Source organism: Verticillium nonalfalfae (genome assembly GCF_003724135.2).
Source record: "Verticillium nonalfalfae strain VnAa140/NRRL 66861 chromosome Unknown scaffold_69, whole genome shotgun sequence".
NCBI classification, from domain to species: domain Eukaryota; kingdom Fungi; phylum Ascomycota; class Sordariomycetes; order Glomerellales; family Plectosphaerellaceae; genus Verticillium; species Verticillium nonalfalfae.
The window spans coordinates 63,520-90,828 of NW_021167294.1; the positions used below are offsets into that span (position 1 = coordinate 63,520).

Here is a 27,309-nt window from a genome sequence, read left to right on the forward strand (position 1 = left end):
GAGTGTCATATGACGTTGAATGGTAGGTCGGTAGGGCGCCGACATTTTAGCTTTCTGTATTCGCTTAATTGTTAGTGGCTCGTATTGAGAATGAAAAACAGTGCACCAGCAGATCGTGTCGGGGACGCGCGACTTGAAGAGGTTTGCAGAGCTTGAAGGTCCGCTGATGACTGCCGGATGAGGCATCACCAACTGGTATGACCTCTCAGATGGGGAAGTTCTTGTTCCTCGATATTGTAAGTGGATGTTGTCATACTTGCTTTCGTGGAGCCGACCGATGGAAGCACGGTACACTTTTTTCTTGTTTCGAACATGCATGCTGTCTGTCATCCACTGTCACTGCCTGATCCGGACTATCTAGGCTGAGCTGGTGCGAAAGCCGTCGATGTTATGGCGTTGACCTAAACCAACCCAAGTGAAGATCATCTGGTTTGAACGTCTCGATCAGCACAGAACCGGGGTTGCGGGGCGGGTGGAGGAACAACCGTCGTAGCCGAACCGGCCTACTCGGGTGAGGCGGCATCGTTCGCGGGTGGCGGGCATCTAGCAGGAGGGAGGCTCTTTACGAGTTCGTATTCCCAACGACTGAATTGTGCCTCGCCGAGGCGAACTAACCCGGTTGACTCGGTCTTGGTCACGATCAAAGAGCAAATCGACATCGACGCAAGCAGGTCAACACAAGGCATCAGACGATTTTATGGTGTCACCGAATCCATGGTAAACTGCAAAGCGCTGGTCCGTTATTTCCGATCGTGATGGGTATCATGGTTTTTGCTTCTCCCTCTTCTCTTCGGCCAGGCAGGTAGCTCAAGTTCTCTTCCGCCTCTTGGTGCTGGATCCTCTGCTGAGACTCCTCTCGCTCTGTGAAGCGATTGATGTCTTCAGGCTCGTGCCCTTGCTACCAGCATCGCTGTCGTCGCTTGAGGCGCCAAGCGAGATGACGTCGTCAGCATCATCAGAGCACTCGGCGTCTGTCGGTTTCTTTTCATCCTTCTCATCCGATTCGACATCGTCTTCAGAAGCAAAACCGTCAAACTCCTCATCCTCCTCATCAGCTGCAGCAACCGAGCCAGCTCCCGGCGTCGAGGGACCCATCGAAGTGCCAGGGACGCTCGCGGCGTCTCCCGCCCGTTTCCTCTTCAGAGGCATCTCGCCAAGTCTTCCACTTCGGCCCTCTATTTCGTTGCTCTCCTTCGCATCCGCATCCTCTTCCACGGGCGCTGGCGTGAACCAGGGAATCTTGCCCCGCATGAAGTCGTTCAGCACCATCTTGGCAACACCATCCAGGTCCGGCTCGCCCTTTCGGAGCAAGCGACCATTCTTCCGTGCCAGCATTTCCAAGAACTGGATGTGATCCTCATAGCCCTTGAGCTCGTAGGTCCTCTCCAGGTGGTGTGGCTTCACCTTCTTCATCAAGCCAGGGATGTACTGTTCGGGGTTGTCGACGTTCTCAACACGAACGACGCCACGAAGGAGAATATCCTCTGGCGTGTCGGTCTGAGAAGGAGGCACGATACCCGGGCAGTCAATGAGGTATATCCTCTTGGTAAGAGTGATGTACTGCCAGACCTTGGTCTCGCCAGGGATAGGCGCAACAGTGGCAACCTTTTTGCTTCTCAGCGTGTTGACGATGCTGCTCTTGCCCACATTTGGGTAGCCGATGAGGCCCACCGAGATTTGTTTCCTGTCGCTGTGCAGCTTTGCATACTGACGAAGCAGTTCAATAAGACTACCCTTGCCAAAGGGGTTCGTGATGCTGGAGTGCATCGCGAGTGTCGGCCTCTGCTTGGAGAAGAACTTGACCCAACGAGCCTGTTTCTAGTCAGTGACTGTCGTCGAACAGAAGAACTGTGTAGCAAGTGAAAAATATGTGCGCTCGAGCTACTAAGAAATGCCGCCACGAAAGGCTGTAACAAGTACCGGCAGATTTCAACTCAATGTCAAGCAGTACCAGTCTCATGATAGAAATTCCAAAACGGACACTATCAGCCAAGGCCCGAGAGCCAAGACAGCGAGACGGCGTTTGATTTTCCCAGGGTGTAACGCAAACCATCCATTGCGGGCACCGTAGTGCGGTTGGCTTCCTGACAAGACCACTGGGGAAAAGAGGGTGTGTAAAGAGAAAAGAAAGAATGACTTACAGCAACAGTTGTGGGGACGAGATCAGTCTTGTTCAATACAAAGATGAGATGTTTGTGCGGCGCCTCTTCTCTGAGGTACTTCTCAACACTCAGACACCTGGTACCAAGAGGGTCGCGCGCATCCAGCACGTGAATGACGACGTCGGACGAGTCGAGCACGCGGTAGAGCTCGTTCCAGATACGCTTGCTCTGACCCTTGTTGAAGATGGGTTCGATTGACATGCCAACATGCGCCTCGTCCTCAGCCTCGCCGGAGTTGCCACTCAGGAGCTTCGCCTGCTCGCGACGCTCCTCGTATGTGTCCATGCTCTTGTCGACATCATCCGCCAGATCAGCCAGGTTACCGGCACCAATCTTGACTCGCTTGCGCTGGGCCTTGGGACCAAAGGTGTCAGCAAACGACGATGTTTCAATCGTCATTTTGGCGTGGTGCTTCTTCTGACCCTTGGCATCCTTCGTCTCATCGCGAATGAGCGACATGGGAAGCTTGTTGGTCTTGAGGAGGACTGAGTAGGGGTCGGAGGTCTTCTCGGCCATGGCGGTCCTGAAGGCGTTCAGGCTGTCCTGGGAGATGACACGTGTGTTGCCAAACCACTTGCGGTTCGGCTCTATCCTGGCGTTGGGAACATCCCGGCTCTGGAAGGAGGCGGCAATGGTGATGTCTCCGGCGGCGTTCCTCGTGGGTTTGCCATCCTTCAGCATGTTCAGGGCCTTGACTCTCTTGGCAGACCTGAGGCATTGTCAGCATGGCGGCGTGGGGGATAATGGTTTCCGGCGAGAGTATTCACCTGTAGAAGTTCTCGCCCTTAGTCTTGATGTTGGCAAACTCGCCCGCCTTGCCCTCGCGAACCTTGCGGTTCGCCTCCTTCTTCTGGGTACCCATTGCGAAATTGGGTGCAGCCGCTGCAGGAATCGGGGTGAATACGGTGCTGGCGGCTTCCTTGCCTTTTGTAGGAGTGTGAAAGGAGTTGGAAGAAGTGAAAACTGCGAGGGATCGGGGTCGCAGTCGCAGGAGCTTGATGCTGCAGAAAGGGAAGATTTATGGCGGGGAGGGACCATCGACTTTTTTTCTCTTCGCCGTTCTGCCTCCCTAATTTTTTAGGTGGGGAACACGGAGCCACGGAGGGCGTTTGGCCGAGTGACCAATGGAAGGGCTTTATTGCTATGTTATCACTACCCCCAGTGCCTGATGACACCCCCACAGTTGCATTTCCCATCATTGCACCCAGAAGTATTAAGCTCACCCCTGGTGTTCGCGGAAGCTTTGACAATCCTGAGATTTTCTCTAGAGCATCGTGTCGAGCTTCATCATCCACCATCACTTCATCCAGCCAGCCAATCCCGCTCGAATCAATCGTTCGAGGCCACGACCATCGACTGGCTCGCCTTGCCTTCACCATGGCTTCCCGCTGCTCCTGCACGGCGCTCACGAAGCTGCCACTCGGCCGCTCGACCTCTCAATCCCTGACCTCCCGATCCTTCTCGACCACGACGTCCCAGCAAAGGGGCCTGCCACGCATATCCCCCGAGTCCCCCGACTGGATCCAGATCCCGCGCGCCCGCCAGGACCGGGCCTCCGAGTCCAAACCCTTCAAGCCCAAGGGCACGCTGCCCGTGCCTCGCGCCCTCTTCCCCGACGGCGCCCGCGACCCCAAGCTCCAGCCCGACTTCCTCGCCAAGTCAGCGCCCCTGCCCACGAACGCCGCCTCGCAGCAGCCCGCACGCCCCGGCTCCGCAACCGACGTCCGCCGCCGCATGGCCGAGCACCGGCGCGCCAACCTCGCCGCCGGCGTCGAGGGCCTCTGGCAGCGCAAGCAGCAGCACGAGGCCCGCCTCGAGCGCACGGCGGCCGCCCACCAGGCGCTGACGCTGCGGCGGCGCAACGCGCCCGAGCGCGCCGACGACGTCCTCACGCGCAGCACCGTCCTCACGGCCACGGCCCAGAACGTCGCCGTGCTGCCGGACCCCGACCGCTTCGCCCGCGCCGAGGCCAGCCGCGCCCGCACCCTGGCCGAGGCCGCCCGCAAGAGCGAGGCCCGCCACGACGCCCTCGTCGCCCTCTACATGCGCGCCGGCGACTTCATCGTCGACGAGGAGCACCTCGCCGCCGAGGTCGACAAGCTCTTTGGCGACGACTACTTCAAGAAGCAGGCCCGCTCCACCTCGACCGACGCCGACAATGCCTGGGACGTCTGGGGCGCCCCGCCCACGCTGCAGCATCTCGGCCACCTCGCCACCAAGGACGCGACCGAGGACACCAGCAGGACGGCCAAGAGGCAGAAGAGCATCGCAGAGGAGCTGACGGGTGGTCAGATGGATTAAGAAGCCTCTGGTGCCGAAACGGTAACAACACGTCTCCCCGTTCTGTATACAGAAATGGGAGCGAACGGCTGGCCGCAGAGATCACAGCCCCCAATTTGTACGCTTGGAAGAATGGCTTTGGAGGTGGGAGGGTGGGCATCAGCTTAGGAGCGCATCATCACTCGGTTGTGTATTGGCCTACAATTTCACATCTGACATGTACCATAGAAAAACACTTGTAACCGTGTATAAAGCCCATAAGAGGCTGCAATATTTACTTTCAAACCAACCTGTCCCCCAAAACTCCGAGTCCACAGTGCCTGCCGATATGCAATGAAAGACGATACATGACGAGCGTACTTGTAACATCCAGTGTGATCCCGATGCCGCTACAAATGCATCAGCATCGTTTACTTCTCTTCAATCAAGTCGAAATGCAATCATGGTAGAAAGCTGTCCATCCTAGAAACATCAACTTTGACGCTTCCTCTTCTCGACCAAGACAACGGCGATGACGGCAATCGCGTGGATAGTTATCACATCTCTTGGCCACAGGATGTGCACGGTGGTGTGAACAGCAAGCCGATCATCTCTTCTCAACCAACAGTATGTGCATCGCACCATAAGCGAGAATGGTGAACAGAATGCCGACGATGCCCAAGTTGATTAGGTCAGAGCCGAGAGCGCTGTTGTTGAAGCCGAAGGAGCTCAAAATGGCCGCACCTGGCACGGTGATGTCGAGCCCGTATTTCTTGTCCACCAGAGTGAGCTCCAGGACTTCGTTGACGATGAGGCACTCAAAGGCATAGTGGAAGATGGAGAGGTTTTGCAACCACACGGCAGCGTCCGGGATGGCGTTGTGGTTAAGGAGCAGACCAGCGAACAGCAGGCTAAACAGCATAACCAGACTACCAATCAGATTGGCGACGCCGCTGTCCTTGCACACAATGCCGATGAAGAGACAGATGGCTGCGGCGGCCAGGTTGAACAGGACCAACACGAGGATAAAATTGAGAAAGTGCGCTGCATCTGGAACGAGACCGGTCATGGGGTACACGATAATGCCCATGAGGATTGGTGGGATAATGCGCAGTGGAACGATATCGAAGGCGAGCTTGGCGGCAAAGTACGTGATGGGCGCGTAGTAACCGTTGGCACGCTCCCGCACAAACAAGAGTCTCTCCGAGGCAAAGACGTGCAAGCTCGTCAAGGTGCTGAAACCGAACAGAGCAAGCAGGAAGAAGAACAGACCAAGGCGGTTCTGGAAACCCGGGATATCATCCGTCAACCCGTAAAAGAGGTAGCCTGACAAGACAGCAAGCAGAATGGCAATGGCGTAGTGCGTCAGCATCAGGATGGGGTTCCTGTACAAGTTTCGGAAGGTTCTTTGCGACAGGATGATGAACTGGCGGAAGTAGCCGACACGAGCATACCCTCGACCGATGGGGCCGGTGTTGACATTGGGTCCGCCAGGGGAGGTGCCGTTGGAGTTGTGGCCGTTGGCCGTCTGGGCCGTGGTGATGGACTGCTGAATCTCCTCCGACGTGGACGCGGCGATGCCGGATTCGGTGAAGGCCCGTACCAGGATATCGAGGTCGCTGCCGCTGGGAGCCCCAGGTGGAAGATCATGGAGATCATCCTGGTTGGTTGCAGCCTGTCGGTGAAGGCGGTACGAGCTGGAATCCTCAGCGCCAGCATCCGAAGATGCCGCCGTGTCAACGCCCTTTCGGCGGGTGAAGAGCTCGCGTTCCTGGCGAACTCTGACAGAGTCTTTGCGGTTGTACTTGGGACGGGATATCGTAGACTCGATACCGCTGTCTTCGTCGAGGCTGCCACCGGCGACACTGGCGATGGACTTGACGGCCGTGGTGCTGCTGGGGCCAACGCTGGCCACATCAGCACTCAGAGTACCATCGTCTGTCGAGAAGGTGGTGCTCGCATGCATGGTAAGATCGACGAGGTAATCGGCAATGTTGAAGCCGGGAGGGCACGCATAGCCAATACGATCAAAGTAGGGCTGGCACTGCGAGAAGGGGCCGGAGAAGACGGTTCTGCCCTGAGCCAACAGAACGAGACGATCAAACAGCGCAACAATGTTGGAGCGGGGCTGGTGGATAGTGAAGATGACGGTGCGCTTATAGGTTTTCGCGAGCGTGACGAGGCATTCGACCACATTGAAGGCATTGTATGCATCGAGGCCGCTCGTGGGCTCGTCGAGGAACAGAATCGAGGGACTCGTGACAAGTTCGCAGGCAATGCCAACGCGGCGTTTCTCTCCACCAGAGATACCACGGCCCTTGCCCTCGGCAGAGCCAATAAGAGAGTCGCGAATGTGATGAATTCCAAGTTGTTTCTCAACCTCGTAGACCTTCAGCTCCTTGGCGGCGCGGGTCATATTACGGGGCAGACGGAGCAGAGCACTCGTCAGGATCGTTTCGTGGACCGTCAAGGTCGGCAGCATGGTGTCCTCCTGGTCGACGAAGCCAATGACGTTCTTGTAGGCAGCATCGGTCACCTTCTCGCCGTTGACCAGGAAGTCGCCCGAGACACGACCGCGCTTGTTCTTGCGTGCCAAAATGTCAAGGAATGTCGTCTTGCCAGCACCTGAAGCGCCCATGATGGCCATGACCTCGCCGGGGTGGGCCATACCCTGAATGTTGGCCAGAAGCTGCTTCCCGTTCAGGTCATACGCAACGTTCTGGAAGTACAGCGACGCAGGCTTGTGGTCAGTCATGAGCTGGGTGTTGTCGTCATCCGAGTCGTCCAGTCGGATAGCGCCGTATCTGTAGGATCGCCTTGAGAGATACCAGACGACGAGGATGACGGCAACGAGGAAGAGAGAGCAGCCGGCAATGACACCTGCGATAAGTGGCGTGTTGATCTTCTTCCTCGGACGTTCGTAGCCGGGCACTTTTGTGTGATGCAGGCACTCGCCGGAGCGGCACGAGAGCTCAATGCTCGCGTCACCGAGCAGACTGAGAATGAGGTCATCCATGGCAGGCTCCTTGAACTTGCAGTTGTTAATGCCGCCGTTTTGCTGAAGGCACTGGAAGGTAGCTGGGCCCTTGATCTCCTCGTCCAGGAAGTCGCCGATATCGACGGAGCCGTTCTCGCCGCAGAGCATGCGGTCCGAGATGCAGCTGCATTCAATCTTGTTGCACTTGTAGGTGGTGCTGTTCTGCCTGTCGTCAATGATGGCTTTGGAGTCGCACTCAGTGAGGTGGCAATAGAAGGATTCGCGGTGGTCCACCCAGACTATAGAGGTAGGTCAGTCAGCGAGCGTGGTGCGTCGGGATCAAATCAGAAAGACAACGCACATTGAAAGTCGCACTGGGCGTCCTCCTTCTTGCAGTTGAAGGTGACCTGGGGTTTCTTCGTCCCGAGCAATTTGGTGATCTGCTTGTTGGTCACGTCACACATCTGGTAGTTGTGATCGACGACCTCGCCGCTCTGGTAGCAGACGCCGCCGTCGCCAGTCGGCATCAAGGCATTGCATGCGTTGTCCTCGGTACAGACGTTGCAGTTGATACCGGTCCAGCCATCGTCGCAGCTGCACGTCTTCTCATTGGGGGAGCGGGGGGGCCGTTTCTGATTGTCGCCGGCGCCGAGGGAGCCACAGACTGCGGAGCATCGTCAGCATTCTGTACGCCACAGAGCGATGAGAAGGGTAAGGAGAGGATTGCCGGTCGTAGTCACGTACGAGGGTCAATGCAGTCGTCACCACCAAACCCCTCAGGACAGTCGCATTTGCCAGTGTAGTTGTTGCAGGGCGCGAACTGGTTGCACTTGTGGGCGGGGAGGACACAGTTGAAGCTGCACGATACGATCATCAGCATGAGGCATGGGCGAGGCGACTTCGGAGATGCGCGAGGACATACCAGGGCGGACAGTCGGCTGGGCGCGAGTTCTCGAGGGCCAACTGGGCTCGCGCCATGTCGAGATCGGAGTAACTCGTGTAGTTGCGCTGGGCGGCGGCAAGCGGGGCCAGGCCGGCAAGAGCGCCCAGGAAAAGGGCGCTCTTCAGCCGTAGCACAGCCATCATGAGAAGGCTGTTCGATCGAAGGGCTGGTGGATGGAGGTGGTTAGGGACAGATTGCCCGATGTGTAGTTGTTGATGGACGAGGGAAGCTCGGAGGCAACAGAGCAGCGACGACGATGGCTTGATGGGCGAGTTCAAGGTTAGGGAAGCTCGAGCTCCATCCAGGTGACAGCGTCAGTGGCCAGCACCTTAGCCCGTGGTCGCTCGGCCAGTTCCCAGTGGGCCGTTCCTGGTTGGTGGACGGCTGGCACTGCCCGCACTCCGCTGTGCAGCAGCGGCCAGGTCCAGTGCGGAGGGAGTCTGGGGCCGCCTTGCCATTGGAGCGCGCTGTCGCATGGGGCCGAACGGGTCGAGCAGGTGTCGGTTAAAGCTCGCAGTGGCGTCACCAAGCATGCGAACGTGGCGGGGCAACTCCACCACAGTCTGCTGTGAACGAGTCGATGACCATCACAATGTGTCTGCCTGCGCCGCCTGTGCCACAGTTCCCAGCGCCTCTTTCCGGCATCTGTCAGCCTCGACCGAATCAAGCATTCAATGATGACTTAAAGACAGTAGACAGCATGATGGGTCGCACCATTATGTTCACGCTGTGAGCCTTGCATAGACTTGCTACGACAGTAAGTGTGAGCCTAGGAATGGCTAGATGCTCTGGTGAGAATGGACATCGGCGGTACACCTAGGCAAATGTCAAAGCCGATGTATCCTAATAGCACTGCATGGAGCAATAGACAAAGCACAGCGATGCACCCTATTAGAGTCATCGTCACATCTGACTGATGCACATAATGTTATACAGGAGCATGCGCTAGGCCATAAAAGCTTCGATAGACGTAAGCCGATGGCACCTGAAAGCTTGTCATAACCTTGATGGCATGTGTCTTGGGATGTGGGCTCACGTCTTCATTTACAGGACTATTGTGGGCAAAGCTGGGTTTGGAAGAGTATAGATGAGCTTTCCTTTTCCTCCAGTGGGAGGTCCTGCGTAGCTATATATGTATGTGGTGCCACATGTGGCGTTGCCGCCACAACTATTGTCCTCTGGGATTGACTTGATAGCTTACCAGCACACATCAATGAGCCGTGTATGCTGCCTAGAGGGCTATCTATGTATGTTAGACCGCCTACCTTATTTACTTCAACTCTGTATCGCTAGCATTGTGAGTGCTCCTTCATCATGCCTGGTTCGATTACGGAACCTACTTCCTAATCAGATGCTGAGAAGTGGCTGTATAAGTTGCTCGGCCCGGCATTCGGTTGACCCGGATGTCGTATGCGGCGTTCAGGTCAATTGAGTTTACAATGCCTGTATGGGTCATGTCACGCAAGGTGGAACATATTTTGAAGTTCTGAACTAAACCCTGGTCGCTTTACACGATAACTTCCTATTAAAATCGATCAAGATGAAATTTACACATCATCAAAGCCATATAGCTCCACGGTTGAACCGTACTTGCTCCTCAATTCGATGCCTTATTGTACCTCAGCCCAGACAACCCCATTCACACCACGACGCTGGCTTTGCTCCACTTGTTAGCCGCCCGTAACCTCTCGCCAAACACGTAAAACACAAACGGCACCGGCACCAGCAGCACGGCAAAGCCCGCAAAAATACTCGACCCGGGCCCGACGCCGAGGTTGGAGTACAGCGGCCCGACGACGAGCGGGAACGCCGCGGCGAAGCAGCTGCGCAGGAACGTGTTGGCGGCGACGGCGCTGGCGGCGTACATCTGGAAGGTGTCGACGAGGTAGTTGAGCGCCGCCTGGAAAATGGTGTTGAAGCCGCAGCCCGTGAGATAGAGGCCAAAGACGGGCACCATCCAGTGAGCCGTCGCTGGGCCGGCCGTCCAGCCCGTGACAAACTGGCCCGCGGCGAAGAGCACGCTGCCAAGCATCATGGGCGGCAGCCTCTTCTCCGGTACTGCACGGTCGCCGGCGGCGTGGTACGAGCGGTTGTAGACGAGCTGGTTGAGCGTGTTTATGACGGCGCCCGTGATGGCGCCCAGCAGGATGGCGAGGAAGGGCAGCACGGCGCTGACGGCGGGCCAGCCGCGCTCGACGCCAAAGATGAAGGGGATGGCGCCCAGCTGCATGTAGAGGATGCCGTAGCAGAAGCTCGCGTACAGGGCAACGAGAAAGCAGATGGGCGTCGCAATGAGCTGCAGCGGCCGCACCAGGAACTTGCGCGCCAGCTCGCCGACGCCGACGTCCCACTCTTCGAATCTCGCGTGTAGTGCCCAGTTCCCTGTATCATGACGCAGGCGACGAGCTTTGTCGACAAGGAGGCGCGGCGGATACGATTCGTCGATGACGAGCACGGCGATGAACAAGACAAAGGCCTGTAGCATGCCCGTCACATACTCGGTCCAGCGCCAGCCGAGCGACGGATCGGACACGAGGGCGGCCGAGACGATAGGGCCGAGCGTAGGCCCGCCGACGACAGCCATGGCGTAGCCGGCCATGGCTATACCGCGGTACGCCGGCGTGTACAGGTCGCCAAGCACACCGCCTGTGTTGGTGACGGGGGCCGAGGCGAAGAGGGCGCCGAAGAAGCGCGTCAGCATCAACGTCTGCAGGTCCTTGGCCGTCGCCGAGGCAAACGAGAAGCACATTGCGATGAACATGGGCGATAGGACTGCGGCACGACGGCCGTAGACCTCCGAGAGCGGCGCCCAGAGAAGCGGACCAACGCCGAAGCCCATGAGGTACAGGGACGTGCCGAGGGTGGCCACTTGTTTCGAGACACGAAACTGGGTAGCAATCTGTTCGGTGCCGGCGGCATAGGAAGACGATGCCCACGTTGCCGTCATGGTGACAAAGCCGTATAGTAGTGTTGTAAGAAACTTCTTCTTGGTGGGCCAGTTAAGGGGATGGTATGGATCGTCGGGCCCTTCATAGTCGACCAGCTGCTCTTCCGTCGTCGGAACATGGGCCAGTGGGTGGGAGAAAGGAGGAACGCTCGGCCGGGAACGTATCTTGGAGAGGATCGTGTCCCGTCGTGACATGGTTCGTCTCAGCTGGCATCCATTGTCGTCTCTGCCTGTGGCGCGAGAGCTTGTTCTTTGCATCTCGAGATCACACGGGCGATGGCCATCATGGTGGCTCTTTTCGTTGAACGAAGAGGTACAGCCTGAGGGCTGGGGCCGAGGCCGAGGTTGAGGTCGACGTGTCGAGGGACCACCATTTCTGTCGTTGGCAGCAAAGGTCGAAGAGGATGCGGACGACGATGATGAACTGGAAGGAGACAGCTGGTGGCCGTCTCCCTCATCATGTAGTGTCGATTCTGGCGTTCGACTTGTCTGGAGATTCGCCATGTTTAGGAATGAAGCTGTGAAGCTGGCTTTCGATTGACGAAGCCATCGTCATAGTCATTCGGAATTTAGTCCACTAGTATATGGTCATCATGATCAAAGCGTGTTGACTGATTTCCCATCCTCAGCCGACGTCGGAAACGGAGCAAGTGACGTAGTCATCGGCCAAGAATCAAACTTGGCCGAGACGCGAGTCAATCGACCGGCTTGCGCGCCGGGTCGCTCAGGCCTTTTTGGGACAACCGGGGCACCGGCATCTTGGCTTTAAACCCGTTGCACCCATTCCCGGCCCATCAATTGCTGATATTGCGTTGACGGCAAGCAACTACATTCTGAAACTTCCTGGTTTTCCGATATCAAGATTTCCAAGATGGAAACAGATACAAGGAGGACCAGGTGTGCCGTGCAAGTTTACGCGGCTCACACCCCTCCCTCTGATAGCTTTTGCGGTTGGAAAAAGCGGCATGAGTAAAAGATGCCGTCCGTCATCCGAATTCTATGGCATGCGCCGACATCGCGTGATTCGAGGGATCATAAAGACGCATACGAGGCATCTAGCCACAGATTTCAGCACACGACGAGACAGTCTTCCTCCGGTTCCACAACGGGTGCAGACAGCCAGGGGCCAACAACGAGCCGGCATCGTTGGTTATCCTGTTAATTAGAGCTCTTCTGGCATGAGAATGCCTTACCCTTCCCAAAGAGGGGAGTCCATGGCGCCATATCAGTCGGGCAATCGGCACCCTGTGCAAGAAGATGTTCCATTGGCAAGACGGTCTGCGAGAACTTCGCCTCAAGACCTTACGCCCTGGCCAGCCTGCCCCCAGGTATAGAGTAGATCCTTTCGAACGCCAAGAGGGTATTGGTCCACTGATCAAACCAGAGCAGCCTATTTCGTGTGGTAGCTGCAGCCGCCTGAGCATCGTTGCTTCGTAATTCGTGAAAGCTAACCCCGAGTCGGCGTGTACCTCGAAGGGCCCACCGTCCAGGCATATGGCTCAATCAGACAGACCAAGACGTGTTATTCGGATCGAGCATCGCTCCTCGTTCCTCCGCCTCGGTCCAGTCCTGCCTGCATCGTCTGTACTTCGCAATCACGAGCCACAAGTACACCAAGACACAAGGGATGACCCGAGCCCCTCGGATAGCAATTCCACGGCGCAATGGTCCTCGTCCAAGAAGAACAGCGGACCAAAAGTCATAACTAAGACGTCAACAGGCAGAAGCGAGGCGATCGAACAGATGGCGTCGTCGAGAAGGCATGTGTCTCCTGGATGTACGGGACGCAGTCAAGGTGGCAGTCGTATCCAAATTTCGATGGCGCGACCCGAGGTGATGATTGTTCCTCTGTTCGTCATGGTGCGTCTTTCGATGAAGACCACGTAGAGCGTTGGGCATTTCTGTTCTGCCGAAGCGCAGTACGAGCTTTCGCTGTCGTCTGGTATTATCGGTGCACAGGCGGGACATGGCAGTGGTAGGTGCTGTGTGGAAGGATGAGGTAGGAAGAGTGGGTGAAAATAATCGAAGAAAGCGTTTTCAGTTAATTGGGTAAAAAGTAGGCAGAAGGCAGAAGGAGGTACAGAGTACGTGGGATTTCGGGGAAAGAGGACACAGAGGGTTTGCGTTCGTACGATTGTTCTGGTCACTCCAAACTCTCCATATCCATGACTGCCAAAATGCATGCGCTCCATCACGGTCATCCTCCTCGTCGAATGCACCTGCTCGGATTAGCCGCCAGCGATGTTGACTCGAGAAACTTCATTTGACTGGGAAACCCATGCCAGCCCAACGTCGGCGAACCCACTCCCAACTTGATTGCCAGGCAGGGACAGATAAAGACAAGGACCGAAAAAGCTTGTCAAACAAAAGGTTTGGTACAGAGCGCACACATGTCCAAGCCTAGCAAGAACGAAGAGGGAGAAAGAGCCGGACCCATGCACTTGCCGAATACGACAAATACGATGCGAACCCGAATGCCTCGCAACTTCGCATCTCGCATCTCGCATCACACATCACGCGTCCACCCTCGACTACCTATTCGACAATCGATCATGTAGCATGAGACAGCACCCGGCATCGCCGTCAGGCTGGAGAACGCCGAGCTATGGCGTGTTCCTCATCCCGTGAGATGCAAAGTGATCTACGGCACCTTGCAGGAGGGGTTACTTGAACGACCCTTCGCGCACCACCTGTGAGCCGCCGACCACCCTTCAACTCCACGTCAGGCATCCCGACAAGTTCGCCATGGAATCCCTTCTGCTGTATCTATGGGCTCTATTCAACTGCCTCTTTGGCCTGCCCCAAGTCCATCAGAAGCCTCCGACCAGCCCGCCGCTACTACAAGGCCATATACCACCACCGCCTGCGCCAGAACCCATTACCGTCATTGAACTCCCGTTGCCACCTGTGGCACCTGACAATCGCGAAGGATCATGCTCATCAGAAGTGAACCCAGCTCGGACGGGCTGCATAGGGAGGACAACGCAGATTCAATCGGGCAACTTTCTCCCCGACAACCTTCACGTCCTGTCCATGGTTCATTTTGTCGGCGCCCCAGCGGCACCTGATCCAGCAAGCATCTTCCAAGGCGAGCAGCTCATCATCATCAAGATTGACGGCACACTCTTCGCGAACGGCGACTCATGGCGATGCATCACATGCGGAGTACCCGACCACAACTCCGTGGGCGCAACATCCAAGCTCGACTACCCCCAGGCCTTTCGCGATGGACGACGAATCCTGGCAGGCGCCAACATCATCCAGGCAGCTCACGGGTTCACGGGTGACGACCTGACGCCAGATCAGGTTCACATCATACCCATTCGATGGAAAACAACCGCTGACAATTCGGGGCCCGGCGGTTCCATGCGCGAGCTACGCCTGCACCCCGACGATGTCCACCTCGGCTGGAGCGCCTTCTCCTTCGATACAGGTTCTCTCGGCCAGTACTGCTACTACGGCCGCCTCGCCTTCAGCCCCAGCCCCAGCTCTGGCCTCCCCCTCGCCCCGCGCTACGACCTGACGAGCGTCAACCTGCTCTACGACCCCGTAGCCTCGCAGCCGCTCGCCGTCCACCCAACGGACCCCTCGCGCCTGCTCCTCAACGCCTCCGCCATATCCGTAGGCGAGCTCCGCGGCTTCAGCGCCTCCGGAAAAGAGGTGACCTACGTCGGCAGTCCCTCCGAGTCATCAAACATTGACGTCTTCGCGGCCGACCTCGTCACCGGCGCCGTCCGCCGTCTGACGAGCCACCCAGAGTACGTCGATCCCGTCGACCTTTCGCCTGAGGGCGGGCCCGACGGCGGAGCGTGGACCGTCGTCATGGATACGCGCGGCTCGGGCAGGCAAATGTTTCTTGCGGGCCTCCGTCGCATTCCGCCGCTGACGGATCTCGTGACAGTCGCCGCCGTGGCATCGGTGCGCAACAACGGCTATCGCCGCTTCTTCCAGCCGTGGCTCATCGATCGCCACGGCGACCGCGGGACGTACATGGGGCAGAAGATCAACGCTGCCGGCGACGGTATCCCCGGCGGAGGCGCCATCAATGACCCGGAGTGGAACGGCATGGCTGATCCGAAGTGGTCCGGCGATGGAACCAGGATTGCCTACTGGCAGGCCTTGACAAGGTCACCGGCTTGCGGAGGTGATAATCTGCTGCCGTGCTATGAGTCTACGGCTCAGGGGGGCCGAACTGCGCGGCTGATGGTGGCGCATCTCACGAGTCGGCCGGCCGTGGCGCGAGCGGCGATCGAAGTCGCGGCTGATGTGGTGCCGTGGGGCACCATGTATGTGCCGGGGGTGGCTGCGCCGAGGAGGCTTTTGCCGGGGCCTGGGGCCTACACTCTTTTTGGGCGGGCGGCGGGATGGGCGAATGTGACGCTTGCAGGGAAGCAGATTGGTGGCCCGATCGAGGGCGTCAAGGTGGAATATTACGACTTCTCGGACGACGGGGAAAATGTGCTCACGGGACTAGAGAGGGTAGCCGCTTGGTATTCATCACCTACGACGGTCAACATTGACTGGGATTCAGACCTGGATCAGACAGGACCGGATGCCGGCACAAAGAAGACGAGCCCAGGAGGATTTCATGTGAGAATCGACATCTTGGACAACAAATTTGAGGCGAATGGCACGTTGACAACCGTGGTCGGAGGTAAGACATACCTGCAGCCAGCTAACGGTACTTAGTTCAGCGGGCATTTCCTGCGTTGATAAGCACATAGGGTAGCGAGGTGTTGGTTTTGAATGATGAATGAACAATAGATGGCGTGCGCTTGCTTGGGTCCGATATGTCATGAAATGTCACTGGGTGTCAATCCTTGTCGCCGAGGACGAACATGGATCGACTGTGATCCTTCTCTACATACCTGCACTGAACAGCCTTCCTTGCTTCTCCCCTACTACACCACTTTCCAACCTTCTGCTCCTTGATTTTGGGCATCCGCGACAATGGCCAGAAGCCGGTCCTTAGTATTCGACTGGCACCTCGTCAAAGTATTTCCCCCTTTTGGCAGAAAATCACGTAAGGCGAACTTTAAAACGATGGGCACTTGTTAGGCGAAGACACATAATAGCGTGCTTTTCTATGATACGCATGCCTGGTAGCTACTCATAACCAGCCGTATCAGAACGCCAGTTCGTCCTGGGACCATACTCCAAGAGACATTTCCAGAATGCTTCGGGAGAATTCAGTCTGTCAAGCTGCCTCAAGGTCTTCAGCAATACAGTCTTTAGCCCTTTGCTTGGTAGCTCATGTCTTTCCCATATCTAAGACTCTTGCATAATCACTTCTTACCGGCATGCAAGGTGTCCATGACAGAAATCTCCCGCTCACGCGTCATGTTGACGCCGATGATCTTCCAAGCGAGCAAACCGCCCTCGACATTGCCATATCCTTCCTCCGCCTTATTGAGGAAGAAGTAGCTGAGCACCGGGTCTGAGACCGAGGACGCCTGGCGGAAGAAGCCGTCGGCAAAGTTGGTCGTGAAACGTTGCTCGTTGGCGCTGTAAGGATAGACGTTGCGGACAGCGTCGACGAGACGCTGGTCAAAATAGACCTGGCCGGCGTGGGTGGCGACGTTGTTCTGGAGGGTGCGGTTCGTCAGGGGGTCGGCGTAGTCCGCGTTGTGTGTCATGATGTGAACGTGCGGCGTGCGGCCGCCGTAGTGGCCGGGAAAGATGGATCCGAACCATACGGCGCCGTCGGAGTTTGTCGTCGAGATGCCGCGGCCGAATGTGGTCTTGCGGTTCGATGGGTCGAAGGAGTAGGGGACGCCCGAGTAGATGCCCGTAGCGTTCGTGTCTGATGGGACATTAGTCAATATGAACCTCAGAATCCGGCGCTCCAGGTAACTTCGGTGAATTGAAAGATAACACTACCGGGTCGAGAGGTAGTGTTATTGGTGAGAGGAACCGAATATAAGCAGCGGCATAGCAGCAGCTCAGAGGGCGCGACGGAGCACATGATATGCAAAGAACCGGGCCACTTACGCCAAATCTCGACATACTGTCCCTCGACAGGCTTGCATGTCTCGGTATCGATGATCTGAAAGTCCAGGTACATCAGAACGCCCTGCTCCCCGTCTTGCAGGTTCCAACGCAGCTTTTCGCCCTCAATATCTACTCTTGTCAGCAATGGCCACGAAACGGGGGACCAGGCAGGCACTCACAGAAAGGACCCTCAGTAGACTCGGGCGTGAGCACGCATCCATCATCGCGCGTCGCAAAGATTTCGCGATCAGTAGACTTCCAGTTGACTGTGTTGTTCTCATGATCCTTGCGAAGGACGCTAATAATGTCCCGACGGCGCATGTGGGTTTCGACGACGGCGGCGCGGCGCTCGATGGCCCGGGCAAGAACACCATCCCGCTGGAGGGTGTCACGACAATGAGCCAGGTTGGTGGCGTGAGTGAGACTATACTTCTCCAGCTCGGCGAGCTCTTCGGCCTCGTGAGCGCCGTGAGCTGAGACGATACTGGCGAGTAGGAAGGCGCCGAGGAAGAGAGTCAGCAGACGGGCACCCATGATGCGGAGGTTGGGAGCCATGGCTGTGACTTTGTGCCGTCTAAGGTGTTTGAGAACAATTGCGCCCTGCGACAGGTGGTTCTAACGATGCTGTTTTGTGGGCGATGCAGATTGATGAATCGATCGGGGTGATCTGGGTGAGGAATGTAGAGGGATATCGGAATGTGGAACGCAAGTGCCGAAGTCTGGGGTGCAGCGGCCTGAAAATAAATATAGCAACTTCCCGATTCAGTATTCAGTAGGACTGTGGAATGGAAGGACCAGAATGGAGGAGGTGACCAAATCCAGATGTCTTCATCGAGCATGTCTACCTACCTAGCTTTGCCTAAGCCGAAGCCGATGGAGAGAATAAGGAAGGTCAGGCCATGCAAAGATCTTCAATTCGCTATACTAAGAACACACTAAAACTTTCCGGAACCATGATAGCATAGAAGATATTATCATTATGAAAAGACAACAGAGCGAGCAGTGGCATGTGATGATGATGTGGGATTCCTGTGTTGTACAGGGCATGAATGCGTGCATACCAACACATAGCAGATCGCAATCACAGGATGTTATTCTGTGATTATGATTTTAGTTCATTCATCCAAAAGATACTTTCAGTTAGTATGTACTTCTCTGGGCTATGTACATAAAAGGGTACAATGTCAGAATCATATCTGTATTACCAGCGGTTAGAAGAGATGCGGTTGCAACGCCAGGGTTAAGATTTCTCCTTCTCGTTTCCTTTTTTCGAGTTTCATGGCCATATCCCCGATGTGTTTCATGAGCTCTGCAGGGTTGAGTTTCGAAGGTTCGTCCTGATCTGAAGAATCGTTCTTCTGCTTTTTGTCGAGGTCATTAAGGAAGTCAAGGACTTGCTGGAGGTCGTCTTGGAGACGTGGGAGACCGTCGGTGCTCTGGGCCACGAGGAATGAGTTGTAAACCTCTGCTTCTTCATCAACGGAGCTGCGGCCTGCATTGATACTGCCAGCAATTCCAGCAACGCCTTTGTATACTCGACGGCATTTCGAATCGTACCAACGTGTTTCTCAACTTGGCGTATAGCGGTGCGGACACCGCTGGCCACACTGCTGCCGCTGATTTCCTTCAATGACATTGAACTGGAAGACTTGCCTTTGGGTGGGGGCATAGGAGTTGGAAGACCGTCGATAATGATTTGATTGTTACTGTTGGCGGGATTATTCGCCGGGTCCAGAGGGGAGCTCTTCGCCGGTACATAGCGAGCCGTATTCGACTTACTGCCCTAAGTGCCCGACAAGCCAGTAGTGAATTGACCGCCAGTATTACGGCTAGTCGACTTATCTTGTGTTGGAGCCATGAAAAATTCCCGAAGCTGCGCAGTAGGTGGCTTCTCTAAAGGTTCAGGGCTTGAGTCGGCTTCCTCTCCCTCAACAAGGTCGGTAATATTCGTAGTACTAGCAGTACCTTCTCCCTCAACGATGAACTCAAGCCACTCCTCATTATCAGGGTTCCAGGTCTTGGCTGGGTGGCCAGCTTCGTCAGTAATCCAAGGTGGTTGCCCAAAATTTTCCATGAGGTCTTTGGCTTCGTCCTCTGGAACCGCCCTAGAAACACTGGAGGAATTCGTATAGATAATGTGCTTTAAATCGCCGTAGCGAGGATCGGGGAATCCTTCTTGGCGAGCCTTTGATCGGAATTCGTCAATACGACCCTCGTGCTTCTTACACCACTCCTCAAAGAGCGTATTTGTCTTCGAGGCCTCCTTGGCGATGCCCTCTTCACTGCCGTATAGTTGTAAAGCGCGGTAGTATCCGTAGTAGGTTAAACGGCCTTTACTAAGTGCTCTGTAGAACAGCTTAATAAATTGCTGGTCTCTCGACCGGTTCCGGTTCGTAGGGTAAGGGCAAACGGTATAACTTTTTGTCATGAGAAGTACACGTTATATCGTCGAAACGCCGCGATCGCTGCGAAGTCGACGATATTGGGATATTCCGATAACTGTGGGATAAAGAGGAGGCCGTCGATGCAGTGCTGGGAAATTGTCGTGGTTGGGGCTTGAAGTATGGGATTATAGGTAGTGAGTGTGTAGTGGTGAGGTACGCGGTTGGGTAGTAGATGGGGAATGGATTTCCTTCCGTTGTGGGCGAGGCATCGAGTGTGGCAGGAGCTTCGTCGTCGATCATTCACTGGTGTCCAATATACCTAAGTAGTGCAAGAGTGTAAAGTACGAGCATTGTTCACTGTTTCCATGGATGGTTGTTGCCTAGCAAAGTGCCACGGAGGACCTAACAATGGGAGCGTTTCTGGCAGCTTGCTGAGACAGTTCGGGGCGAGATGTCAAGGCTTCGCCATCTTCTTCGTTGTCACTCAAGCGTTGGCAGATCGCAACTTTTCACGTGTATCCTCGCTTGAGGCTTCCGTTATATAATAAACTGTACGAAGCAGACTGTTTACCTGTCCAGAATGCAAGGCATCGAACAGAACGCCATCAGTGTGAAGACGGGACACAAAAAAACAGCAGGCATAGAATAAAGAGTAAAAGGTTTTAGAGAGCCATCGTTAAAAGACTACTGAAACGTCGCAGCATTATTTGGCGACGCAACCATCTTCTAAATGGCCCGCTCGCTCCCGAATATCCGGTTGGTTGCGCGCGCGTACTCCATCACACCAGATTTTGCTCTACCGCCCCCAGCTCCAACCCAAGGCTGACCATCTGCTGCAAGTGAAAAAGTCTCCCTTTACCGTGAAGACATGGCCTTGGTGACGAGACGCTTAAGAGCGAGCTCCTGCTTCTTGAGGTCCTCAGCCGAGGCGTCGGTGATCTCAAGCTTGGCCATGGCCTCGCTGACCTGCTGCTCAATCTTGTCCTTCTGGCCGCGCTTGAGCTTGAGGGACAGTGTCGGGTCAGAGATGATCTCCTCAACGCGACCAATGTAGGACTCGAGCTGCTGCTTGGCCTCGAACTTCTTGGAGAAGGCCTCGTCGCTGGACTTGAACTTCTCGGCGTCTGTGTAGCGAATTAGCTGCTGTCCAGTGCTCATGTGAGGGAATTGGGCTGACCGTTGATCATGTTCTCAATCTCGTGAGAAGAGAGCTTGCCGACAGAGTTGGAGATGGTGATGTTGGCGCTACGGCCGGAGGTCTTCTCGGTGGCGGTGACCTTGAGGATACCGTTGACGTCAACCTCGAAGACACACTCGAGGACGGCCTCACCGGCGCGCATGGGGGGGATGGGAGCCAGAGTGAATTCACCCAGCGAGGTGTTGTCCTCGCAGTTGACACGCTCACCCTGGTAGACGGGGAACTGGACGCTGTGAAAATGTGAGTAAATCTGGACTGACGTTCGGGATTTGGCAAGAAGAATAAGCGACATACGTTTGTTGGTTGTCGGCAACAGTGGTGAAGGTCCTCTTCTTGATACACGGAACAGTGTTGCCGCGAGGAACGACGGGGGCGAAGATGTTACCCTCCATGGCGACACCGAGGGACAGGGGGCAGACGTCGAGAAGCAGGAGGTCGGCGGTCTCGGCGGAGGTAGCCTTGCCGGAGAGGATACCGGCCTGGACGGCGGCACCGTAGGCAACAGCCTCGTCGGGGTTGATGCTCTTCTCGAGCTTCTTGCCGTCGAAGAACTCGGACAGGAGCTTCTGGATACGGGGAATACGAGTGGAACCACCGACGAGGACAATCTCCTCAACGGCGCTCTTCTGGAGGTTGGCATCCTTCAGGACCTGGGCGACGGGCTCGAGGGTGCCGTTGAAGGCCTTGGCGTTGAGCTCCTCGAAACGGGCACGAGTGATCTGCATCTGGAAGTCCTCGCCGTCGAAGAGGGAGTCAATCTCAATGGTGGCCTGGGCACCGCTGGACAGGGTACGCTTGGCACGCTCGCAAGCAGTGCGGAGACGACGCAGGGCACGGGGGTCGTTGGAGATATCCTTCTTCGACTTGCGCTGGAAGTCCTTCTTGCAGTGCTCGAGGAGGCTGGTGTCGAAGTCCTGGCCACCAAGATGGGTGTTACCGGAAGTGGCCTTGACGGTGAAGACACCACCCTGGATGTTCAGGAGGGAGACATCGAAAGTACCACCACCGAGATCGTAGATGAGAACGTTGCGCTCCTTGTTGGACTTGCCAGCGCCGAGACCGTAGGCGATGGCGGCAGCGGTGGGCTCGTTGATGATACGGAGAACGTTGAGACCAGCGATGGCACCGGCATCCTTGGTGGCCTGACGCTGGTTGTCGTTGAAGTAGGCGGGGACGGTGATGACGGCCTTCTCAACCTTCTTGCCGAGCTTGACCTCAGCAATCTCCTTCATCTGGGAGGTTGTTAGCAAATTTTCATTCTGGCTTTTTGTTGGGCCGTTTTTGGCACACAGGTGAGACTGACCTTGGTGAGGACCATGGAGGAGATCTCCTGGGGGGAGAAAGACTTGGTCTCGCCGAGGTACTGGACCTCGACCTTGGGGGAACCGTTGTCATCGATGACCTTGAAGGGCCAGGTGTCGGTGTCCTTCTTGACATCGGGGTCGTCGAAGCGGCGACCGATGAGACGCCTGTGGCAAGGAGGTCAGCAACCATGTTTCACCGAGGGATCTTGAAAAGCGGGAGAACAGCACTCACTTGACATCGAAGACGGTGTTCGTGGGGTTCATGGCAGCCTGGTTCTTGGCAGCCTCACCGATCAGGCGCTCCTTGTCGGTGAAGGAGACGAACGAGGGCGTGGTGAACGAACCCTGCTCGTTGGCGATGATCTCGACATTGGTACCCTCGTACGTAGCAACGCAAGAGTAGGTGGTACCTAAAAGGGCGATGGTCAGCGATGGCTCTTGTTGGAACTGGACGCTCGTGGTTGTTCTGTTGGCCAGGAATTGGCACGTCAACTGCGTAAACAATTCGAGGCCGAGCGTGAGGCGGTGGGCGCCTGTATGCAGGAAATGCAACAAAGACGAAACAGCGCAGCATAGTATCACAGATACGTACCAAGATCGATGCCAATGGCACCGTCGTAGACTTCGTCAGCCATGATGATAGATGTGTGATGGGGGGGGAGGATGGGGAGGTGAGATGTTGTAAAGGTGAGGCGGCGCGCGGGGTCTAGAGACAGGCGTAGAAGTAGACGACGGTCGGATGGGCCCTTTTGAATTTTTTGGTCGGCGGCTGGGGTGGACCAGAAAAAAAAAGTGAGAATTTGGTGCTCGGGGGTGTTGCCGGGTGGCCAGAGCGCTCAGAACTTTTTGCCATGCGCGGGGCTCAGAAGTGCGATTCCAGTGCGAACCCTCTGCCGTGCTAGACCGCCATTGGTTGGCAGTTGCCCGCCGCCCCCAACCCTCGCCTATCTTATCGCTGCCCCACGCTCAGATTCTTTCTTCCTTCACCGAGGCCCGGACTCACCGATTCCATGAATCGCCGCATCTTGAGCCGACTACCTACTTAAGGTACATAACATAGGTGCTGCAGGTACCAATACCGCGCGCGCCGCATCTTCTGGGTATCGGAGGCCTAAATCTATGGAGAAGCCGCGCCTCCGTCAATCGCCACGCTCTTCGACAGTCACCATAGTGCCTGCACAGGGTCCCCGCGATGCACAATAGCCCACGCCAGAAGCAGTGCTACAAGCATGGCCCCCAGGTATCGCCAAAACTGCCCCGCAAGCGACCTCACCCCCCCCTCAGCCTTCGCCCTTTGCATGGCTGCCCACTTCGATAAGGTAATTCTGTGCTCCTTGTTCTCGTCCATGTCATCCTGGAGTCCATGGTAGTACACAGCTCGCTTCTGTTGGAGTCGCACCTTCCAGTATCCGTCTGAAGCTACTGTGTACCGCCACGCTGATGGTGCGATGGCGATCATGACTCTCGCACGACGGGGCTTATGGGAACCCCTTTTGCGGCAATACTGTTCAACCCTCTCCAGCCCCTTTCGGTAAACCCACTCGTCAAAGTTTTCCGTATTGCTTGATGGAAGATCGCACTCCCCTGGCGTCGGCCATTCAAATTCGATGATGGACACAGACCGGCGATTGCACACAGCAAGCCACGCTGTGAACGCTACTATGCCGTGGATCTGCTGGTGAATCTCGCCTATGGGGGGTACCTCGTCGATCCTTGTCTTCCTTATCCAGGCGATGACCGGTAGAAACGCCCTCGTGATGCCAATGGCCGTCTCGTCGACCTGCTCCCAGAACAGTGGGGGTGCTCGGCCTTTCAAAAACATATTGATATACTCGGCTCGCAACCTTGTTCGTCCGAATCCTGCGAGACTGATTAATACTGTTCTCCCGCTTCAAGACATGACATGTAGTACCTTCTTCGTTGACAAGTGTGTCGTCCTGTTCGGTCAGGATTTTCATCTGCTCCTTACTAGCGCCGAATAGGAGCGACTTGAAAGTCATTTCATGTAGCATCTTGTTCATCACTGCTGTCAAGAAGTGCTGTGTTTCCCTCTTGAATATGAGTAGTGTATCCCATGGATACTTGAATAACGGGTCTGGCTGAGCTACTAAGGACGTGTACTGCTCCAACGTCACGTCGCCCTGATCAGCTGTCGGTATCGACCAGGGCGAGACCTCGTGTGGCATGCGTCTTGGACCGAGAACCAGCGTTGTTTCCATGAGGGCATAGATTTGCTGGAGCATGAGCAGGTATTGATCCTCGAAGAAGAAATCATCCAAGCTATCCGTAGGCATGTCCCATTTCAAGTCTCGACGTTCAATGCGAAAGCCATGGAGATTGTTGATGTCAGGGGCTCGATTTGTATAGCGAGATCGATCCGATGACAGAGGCTTGAGGTTCCCGTTCCGACCACCGGACACAGACTGGGAAGTCTGCCCCGAGATATCGCGGTCCCGGTTGCTCATCTTGATACTGAGCTTCTTCTTGGTTGCTGCCGTGCTGGCCGATGCTTATTGTGTAGGAAGCGAACTCTGTCGTTGATGGCAAATCGCACTCAGATTGATGATTCAAGACAGATAGGGCTGTCACAATTTGACTTGGGGGTCTTCTAATTATGAGATTTCACCTCGACCTCTGGCAGCATATAATTTGCAGTGTACTGTTCGTGGACGATGGCTGCGCGGAAGCGTTGCCCGAGTCTTTGTCCTGAGTGAGGTTCACATTGCACCTAAGACGGTTCTCCTTGTTCCCACGAGTGCTATTTGGCCGGACTGGGCCCGAGTAACCACGTTCTTTCATCTAAGAATTCCACACGAAAAGGGAGATCGATAGTTCAAGGATGAGTCTAAGGATGAGTCTAAGGCAGCGAACAAAGGCGATGATGATGCATCTCTTGGTGGCTAATTCCTCAAGCCTTGTAGATTCCACGATCATAGAGTCTTCTATGTACCATGGTATGTCGTTCATCACGAGGTTCACAATTTGGGCTTGACAGACAAGACTCAGACCCCCGAATTTCATAAAAGCACAAGTCAATCAAGGCCGGTTTGAAGGTACCATCGGAGGCGGGCATGACTGCGGGGCAAGAGAGAAGCCCCATGCAAAACTTCCTCACAGACAAGCTGTTGATTCATGTAGTAAACACATTCTTAGCGATGCACTTGGAGGGATGCAAAACTGTATATCAAGGTTATGGTGGAGTTGTCGGAGAAATTACCACGACCCCAGATCCATCTCCAACAAGTGATGTCCAGGGCTGTACAGGTAGCCCACGAGGTTCCACTGCATGACATAAGCAACTTGTCGTGGGCACCTGTGTGCGCGGGCCATGGGCTGGCCGCACCGTGCCGCTTGGGCACTTTTTTTCGCGACCACTCGACGAGAAGCAGCATCCTGCGCAAACGGTAAACCCCAATCCCAACCTCGTCATCGCAACTACCTCAACTCGCCCCCTTCTCCATCAAGGCCCTGTACTCCGACTGCCTGGTGCATTATCGGATACCTCACGAATAAGGAAGCAACGAATCAGCTGTCTTTCCTCCACGTCACCTCACGACCCCCTGGTGTACCCCACCGACACTTCCTCGAGGCTTCGCACGAACCGCAAGTCTTACCCCGACGACCTGCCTGATCCCTTGGCCCGCCGTTCGACTTTCGATCCCGTCTGCATCGCATCCAAACTGTCTTGTTCATCTGACAAACCACCTCCCTAAGGTGTATCGACAGCATCTGGCGCCCGCGCACCCATCCCACCCCTCTACCGACATCACACACAAACTGCCCAAGATGGCTGTTGTCGAGAACCCCACGGCCAACGAACAGGTCGACCTGACCACTATTCCTGTCTCTCCTGGCGGTGACCAGCCCGAAACTGGCGCCACCAGCTCCAGCGACGATGTTAAGACTGTCTTCCATGACAAGGAGAACTTTAACGTCAAGCACCCCCTCCAGAACAAGTGGACTCTCTGGTTCACCAAGCCACCCAGCGGCAAGGTTTGTCGCTTTCCATCAATCCTTATCATGGCCGTTGATATGCTGACCACATCATGCAGGGCGACAACTGGAACGATTTGCTCAAGGAGGTCATTACCTTTGATTCCGTGGAGGAGTTCTGGGGCATCTATGTACGCAATACTTTTGACACGGCCACGGCCAGCCAACCATGTCTAACCTCTTGCAGAACAACATTGCGCCCGTCTCCGAGCTGGCCCTGAAGTCTGACTACCACCTCTTCAAGGCTGGCGTCCGTCCCGAGTGGGAGGACGCTCAGAACAAGCACGGCGGAAAGTGGTCCTACCAGTTCAAGGAGAAGCGCAACGTCGCCATTGACGACCTGTGGCTCCATGTCATGCTCGCTGCCATCGGCGAAACCCTGGAGGATGAGGAGGATGGCGAGGTCATGGGTGTCGTCGTCAACGTTCGCAAGGCCTTCTTCCGTGTCGGCGTCTGGACTCGCACCATAGGAAAGAGCATTCCAGGCCGTGGCGACGGTGATGTGGCCGGCGGCAAGGGCCGCACCCCCGAGAAGGGCAAGAAGGTCCTCCTCGAGATTGGCACCAAGTTCAAGCAGCTGCTTGACCTCCCCGCTAACGAGGCCGTCGAGTTCTCTGGTCACACCGACTCTGCACACAGTGGTAGCAGTCGTGCCAAGGCCAAGCACACCGTCTAAAGAGGCTGCCGCAGGCAGCGTAAGAAATTAAAGTTTTTGCAGTATTGCGACGCGGACTGGGGGGCATTCTTCTCATACCCGTCATCGAAATCTGATCATTGTCTTTGTCTCGCAAGGCTTTTGTCCGCTCGTCGCCGCACGATAGGATGCGGAACCTTGCAGAGCCATTCGCAAAGAAGAAAACTCTGTGTCGTTTGGGGCGGGATGAGTTATTGGAGGGCATGGCGTTCCCCCTCGGCATGGGGTCTTAATCAAGGGCAGATTCGGGGGTGAGACATCCATCACCTCTCGGCATGATCTGCCTTGTACTTGCTCAAGGCGTTGCCCTGGACCAGATAGCTTTTCAGCTTTGGTAGATGGCCACGATCGATAGTACATAGGCAGTGGAGATCCCAATAGATACTTAGATCGGTCACAATTGCGTCTGTAACCTTGCGGCTTTAGAGGAGTCATTAAAACAACAGCAATGTCTATA

The 27,309-nt window shown here is 55.8% G+C and overlaps 9 protein-coding genes across 9 annotated transcripts; 3 read left to right on the forward strand and 6 right to left on the reverse strand.

The window, feature by feature from the left end:
* Positions 1–807: 807 nt before the first annotated feature.
* NOG2 (GTPase required for pre-60S ribosomal subunit nuclear export and maturation) lies at positions 808–3,024 on the reverse strand (the record flags this gene model as incomplete). Its single annotated transcript, XM_028642109.1, has 3 exons — positions 808–1,812; positions 2,142–2,871; positions 2,930–3,024. 3 exons carry the CDS (start codon positions 3,022–3,024, stop codon positions 808–810), a joined length of 1,830 nt encoding a protein of 609 aa, XP_028493971.1.
* A 515-nt stretch (positions 3,025–3,539) lies between these two features.
* On the forward strand, positions 3,540–4,463 carry D7B24_008011 (uncharacterized protein; the record flags this gene model as incomplete). The annotated part of the gene is made up of 1 exon (XM_028642110.1): positions 3,540–4,463. The coding sequence occupies one exon, from the start codon at positions 3,540–3,542 to the stop codon at positions 4,461–4,463; it is 924 nt and encodes a 307-aa protein (XP_028493972.1).
* A 565-nt stretch (positions 4,464–5,028) lies between these two features.
* On the reverse strand, positions 5,029–8,484 carry D7B24_008012 (uncharacterized protein; the record flags this gene model as incomplete). The annotated part of the gene is made up of 4 exons (XM_028642111.1): positions 5,029–7,697; positions 7,760–8,062; positions 8,143–8,255; positions 8,321–8,484. 4 exons carry the CDS (start codon positions 8,482–8,484, stop codon positions 5,029–5,031), a joined length of 3,249 nt encoding a protein of 1,082 aa, XP_028493973.1.
* Positions 8,485–9,980: 1,496 nt separating this feature from the next.
* On the reverse strand, positions 9,981–11,792 carry D7B24_008013 (uncharacterized protein; the record flags this gene model as incomplete). Its single annotated transcript, XM_028642112.1, has 1 exon — positions 9,981–11,792. The coding sequence occupies one exon, from the start codon at positions 11,790–11,792 to the stop codon at positions 9,981–9,983; it is 1,812 nt and encodes a 603-aa protein (XP_028493974.1).
* A 2,241-nt stretch (positions 11,793–14,033) lies between these two features.
* D7B24_008014 (uncharacterized protein) lies at positions 14,034–15,977 on the forward strand (the record flags this gene model as incomplete). The annotated part of the gene is made up of 1 exon (XM_028642113.1): positions 14,034–15,977. The coding sequence occupies one exon, from the start codon at positions 14,034–14,036 to the stop codon at positions 15,975–15,977; it is 1,944 nt and encodes a 647-aa protein (XP_028493975.1).
* Positions 15,978–16,573: 596 nt separating this feature from the next.
* On the reverse strand, positions 16,574–17,834 carry D7B24_008015 (uncharacterized protein; the record flags this gene model as incomplete). Its single annotated transcript, XM_028642114.1, has 3 exons — positions 16,574–17,091; positions 17,280–17,408; positions 17,459–17,834. The coding sequence occupies 3 exons, from the start codon at positions 17,832–17,834 to the stop codon at positions 16,574–16,576; spliced, it is 1,023 nt and encodes a 340-aa protein (XP_028493976.1).
* A 656-nt stretch (positions 17,835–18,490) lies between these two features.
* SSB1 (Heat shock protein ssb1) lies at positions 18,491–22,800 on the reverse strand (the record flags this gene model as incomplete). The annotated part of the gene is made up of 9 exons (XM_028642115.1): positions 18,491–18,744; positions 18,837–18,932; positions 19,245–19,624; positions 20,523–20,787; positions 20,841–21,091; positions 21,156–22,093; positions 22,165–22,330; positions 22,398–22,698; positions 22,758–22,800. The coding sequence occupies 9 exons, from the start codon at positions 22,798–22,800 to the stop codon at positions 18,491–18,493; spliced, it is 2,694 nt and encodes an 897-aa protein (XP_028493977.1).
* A 527-nt stretch (positions 22,801–23,327) lies between these two features.
* Positions 23,328–24,630, reverse strand: D7B24_008017 (uncharacterized protein; the record flags this gene model as incomplete). The annotated part of the gene is made up of 2 exons (XM_028642116.1): positions 23,328–24,025; positions 24,078–24,630. 2 exons carry the CDS (start codon positions 24,628–24,630, stop codon positions 23,328–23,330), a joined length of 1,251 nt encoding a protein of 416 aa, XP_028493978.1.
* Positions 24,631–25,951: 1,321 nt separating this feature from the next.
* TIF45 (eukaryotic translation initiation factor 4E) lies at positions 25,952–26,834 on the forward strand (the record flags this gene model as incomplete). The annotated part of the gene is made up of 3 exons (XM_028642117.1): positions 25,952–26,158; positions 26,218–26,289; positions 26,346–26,834. The coding sequence occupies 3 exons, from the start codon at positions 25,952–25,954 to the stop codon at positions 26,832–26,834; spliced, it is 768 nt and encodes a 255-aa protein (XP_028493979.1).
* Positions 26,835–27,309: the final 475 nt, after the last annotated feature.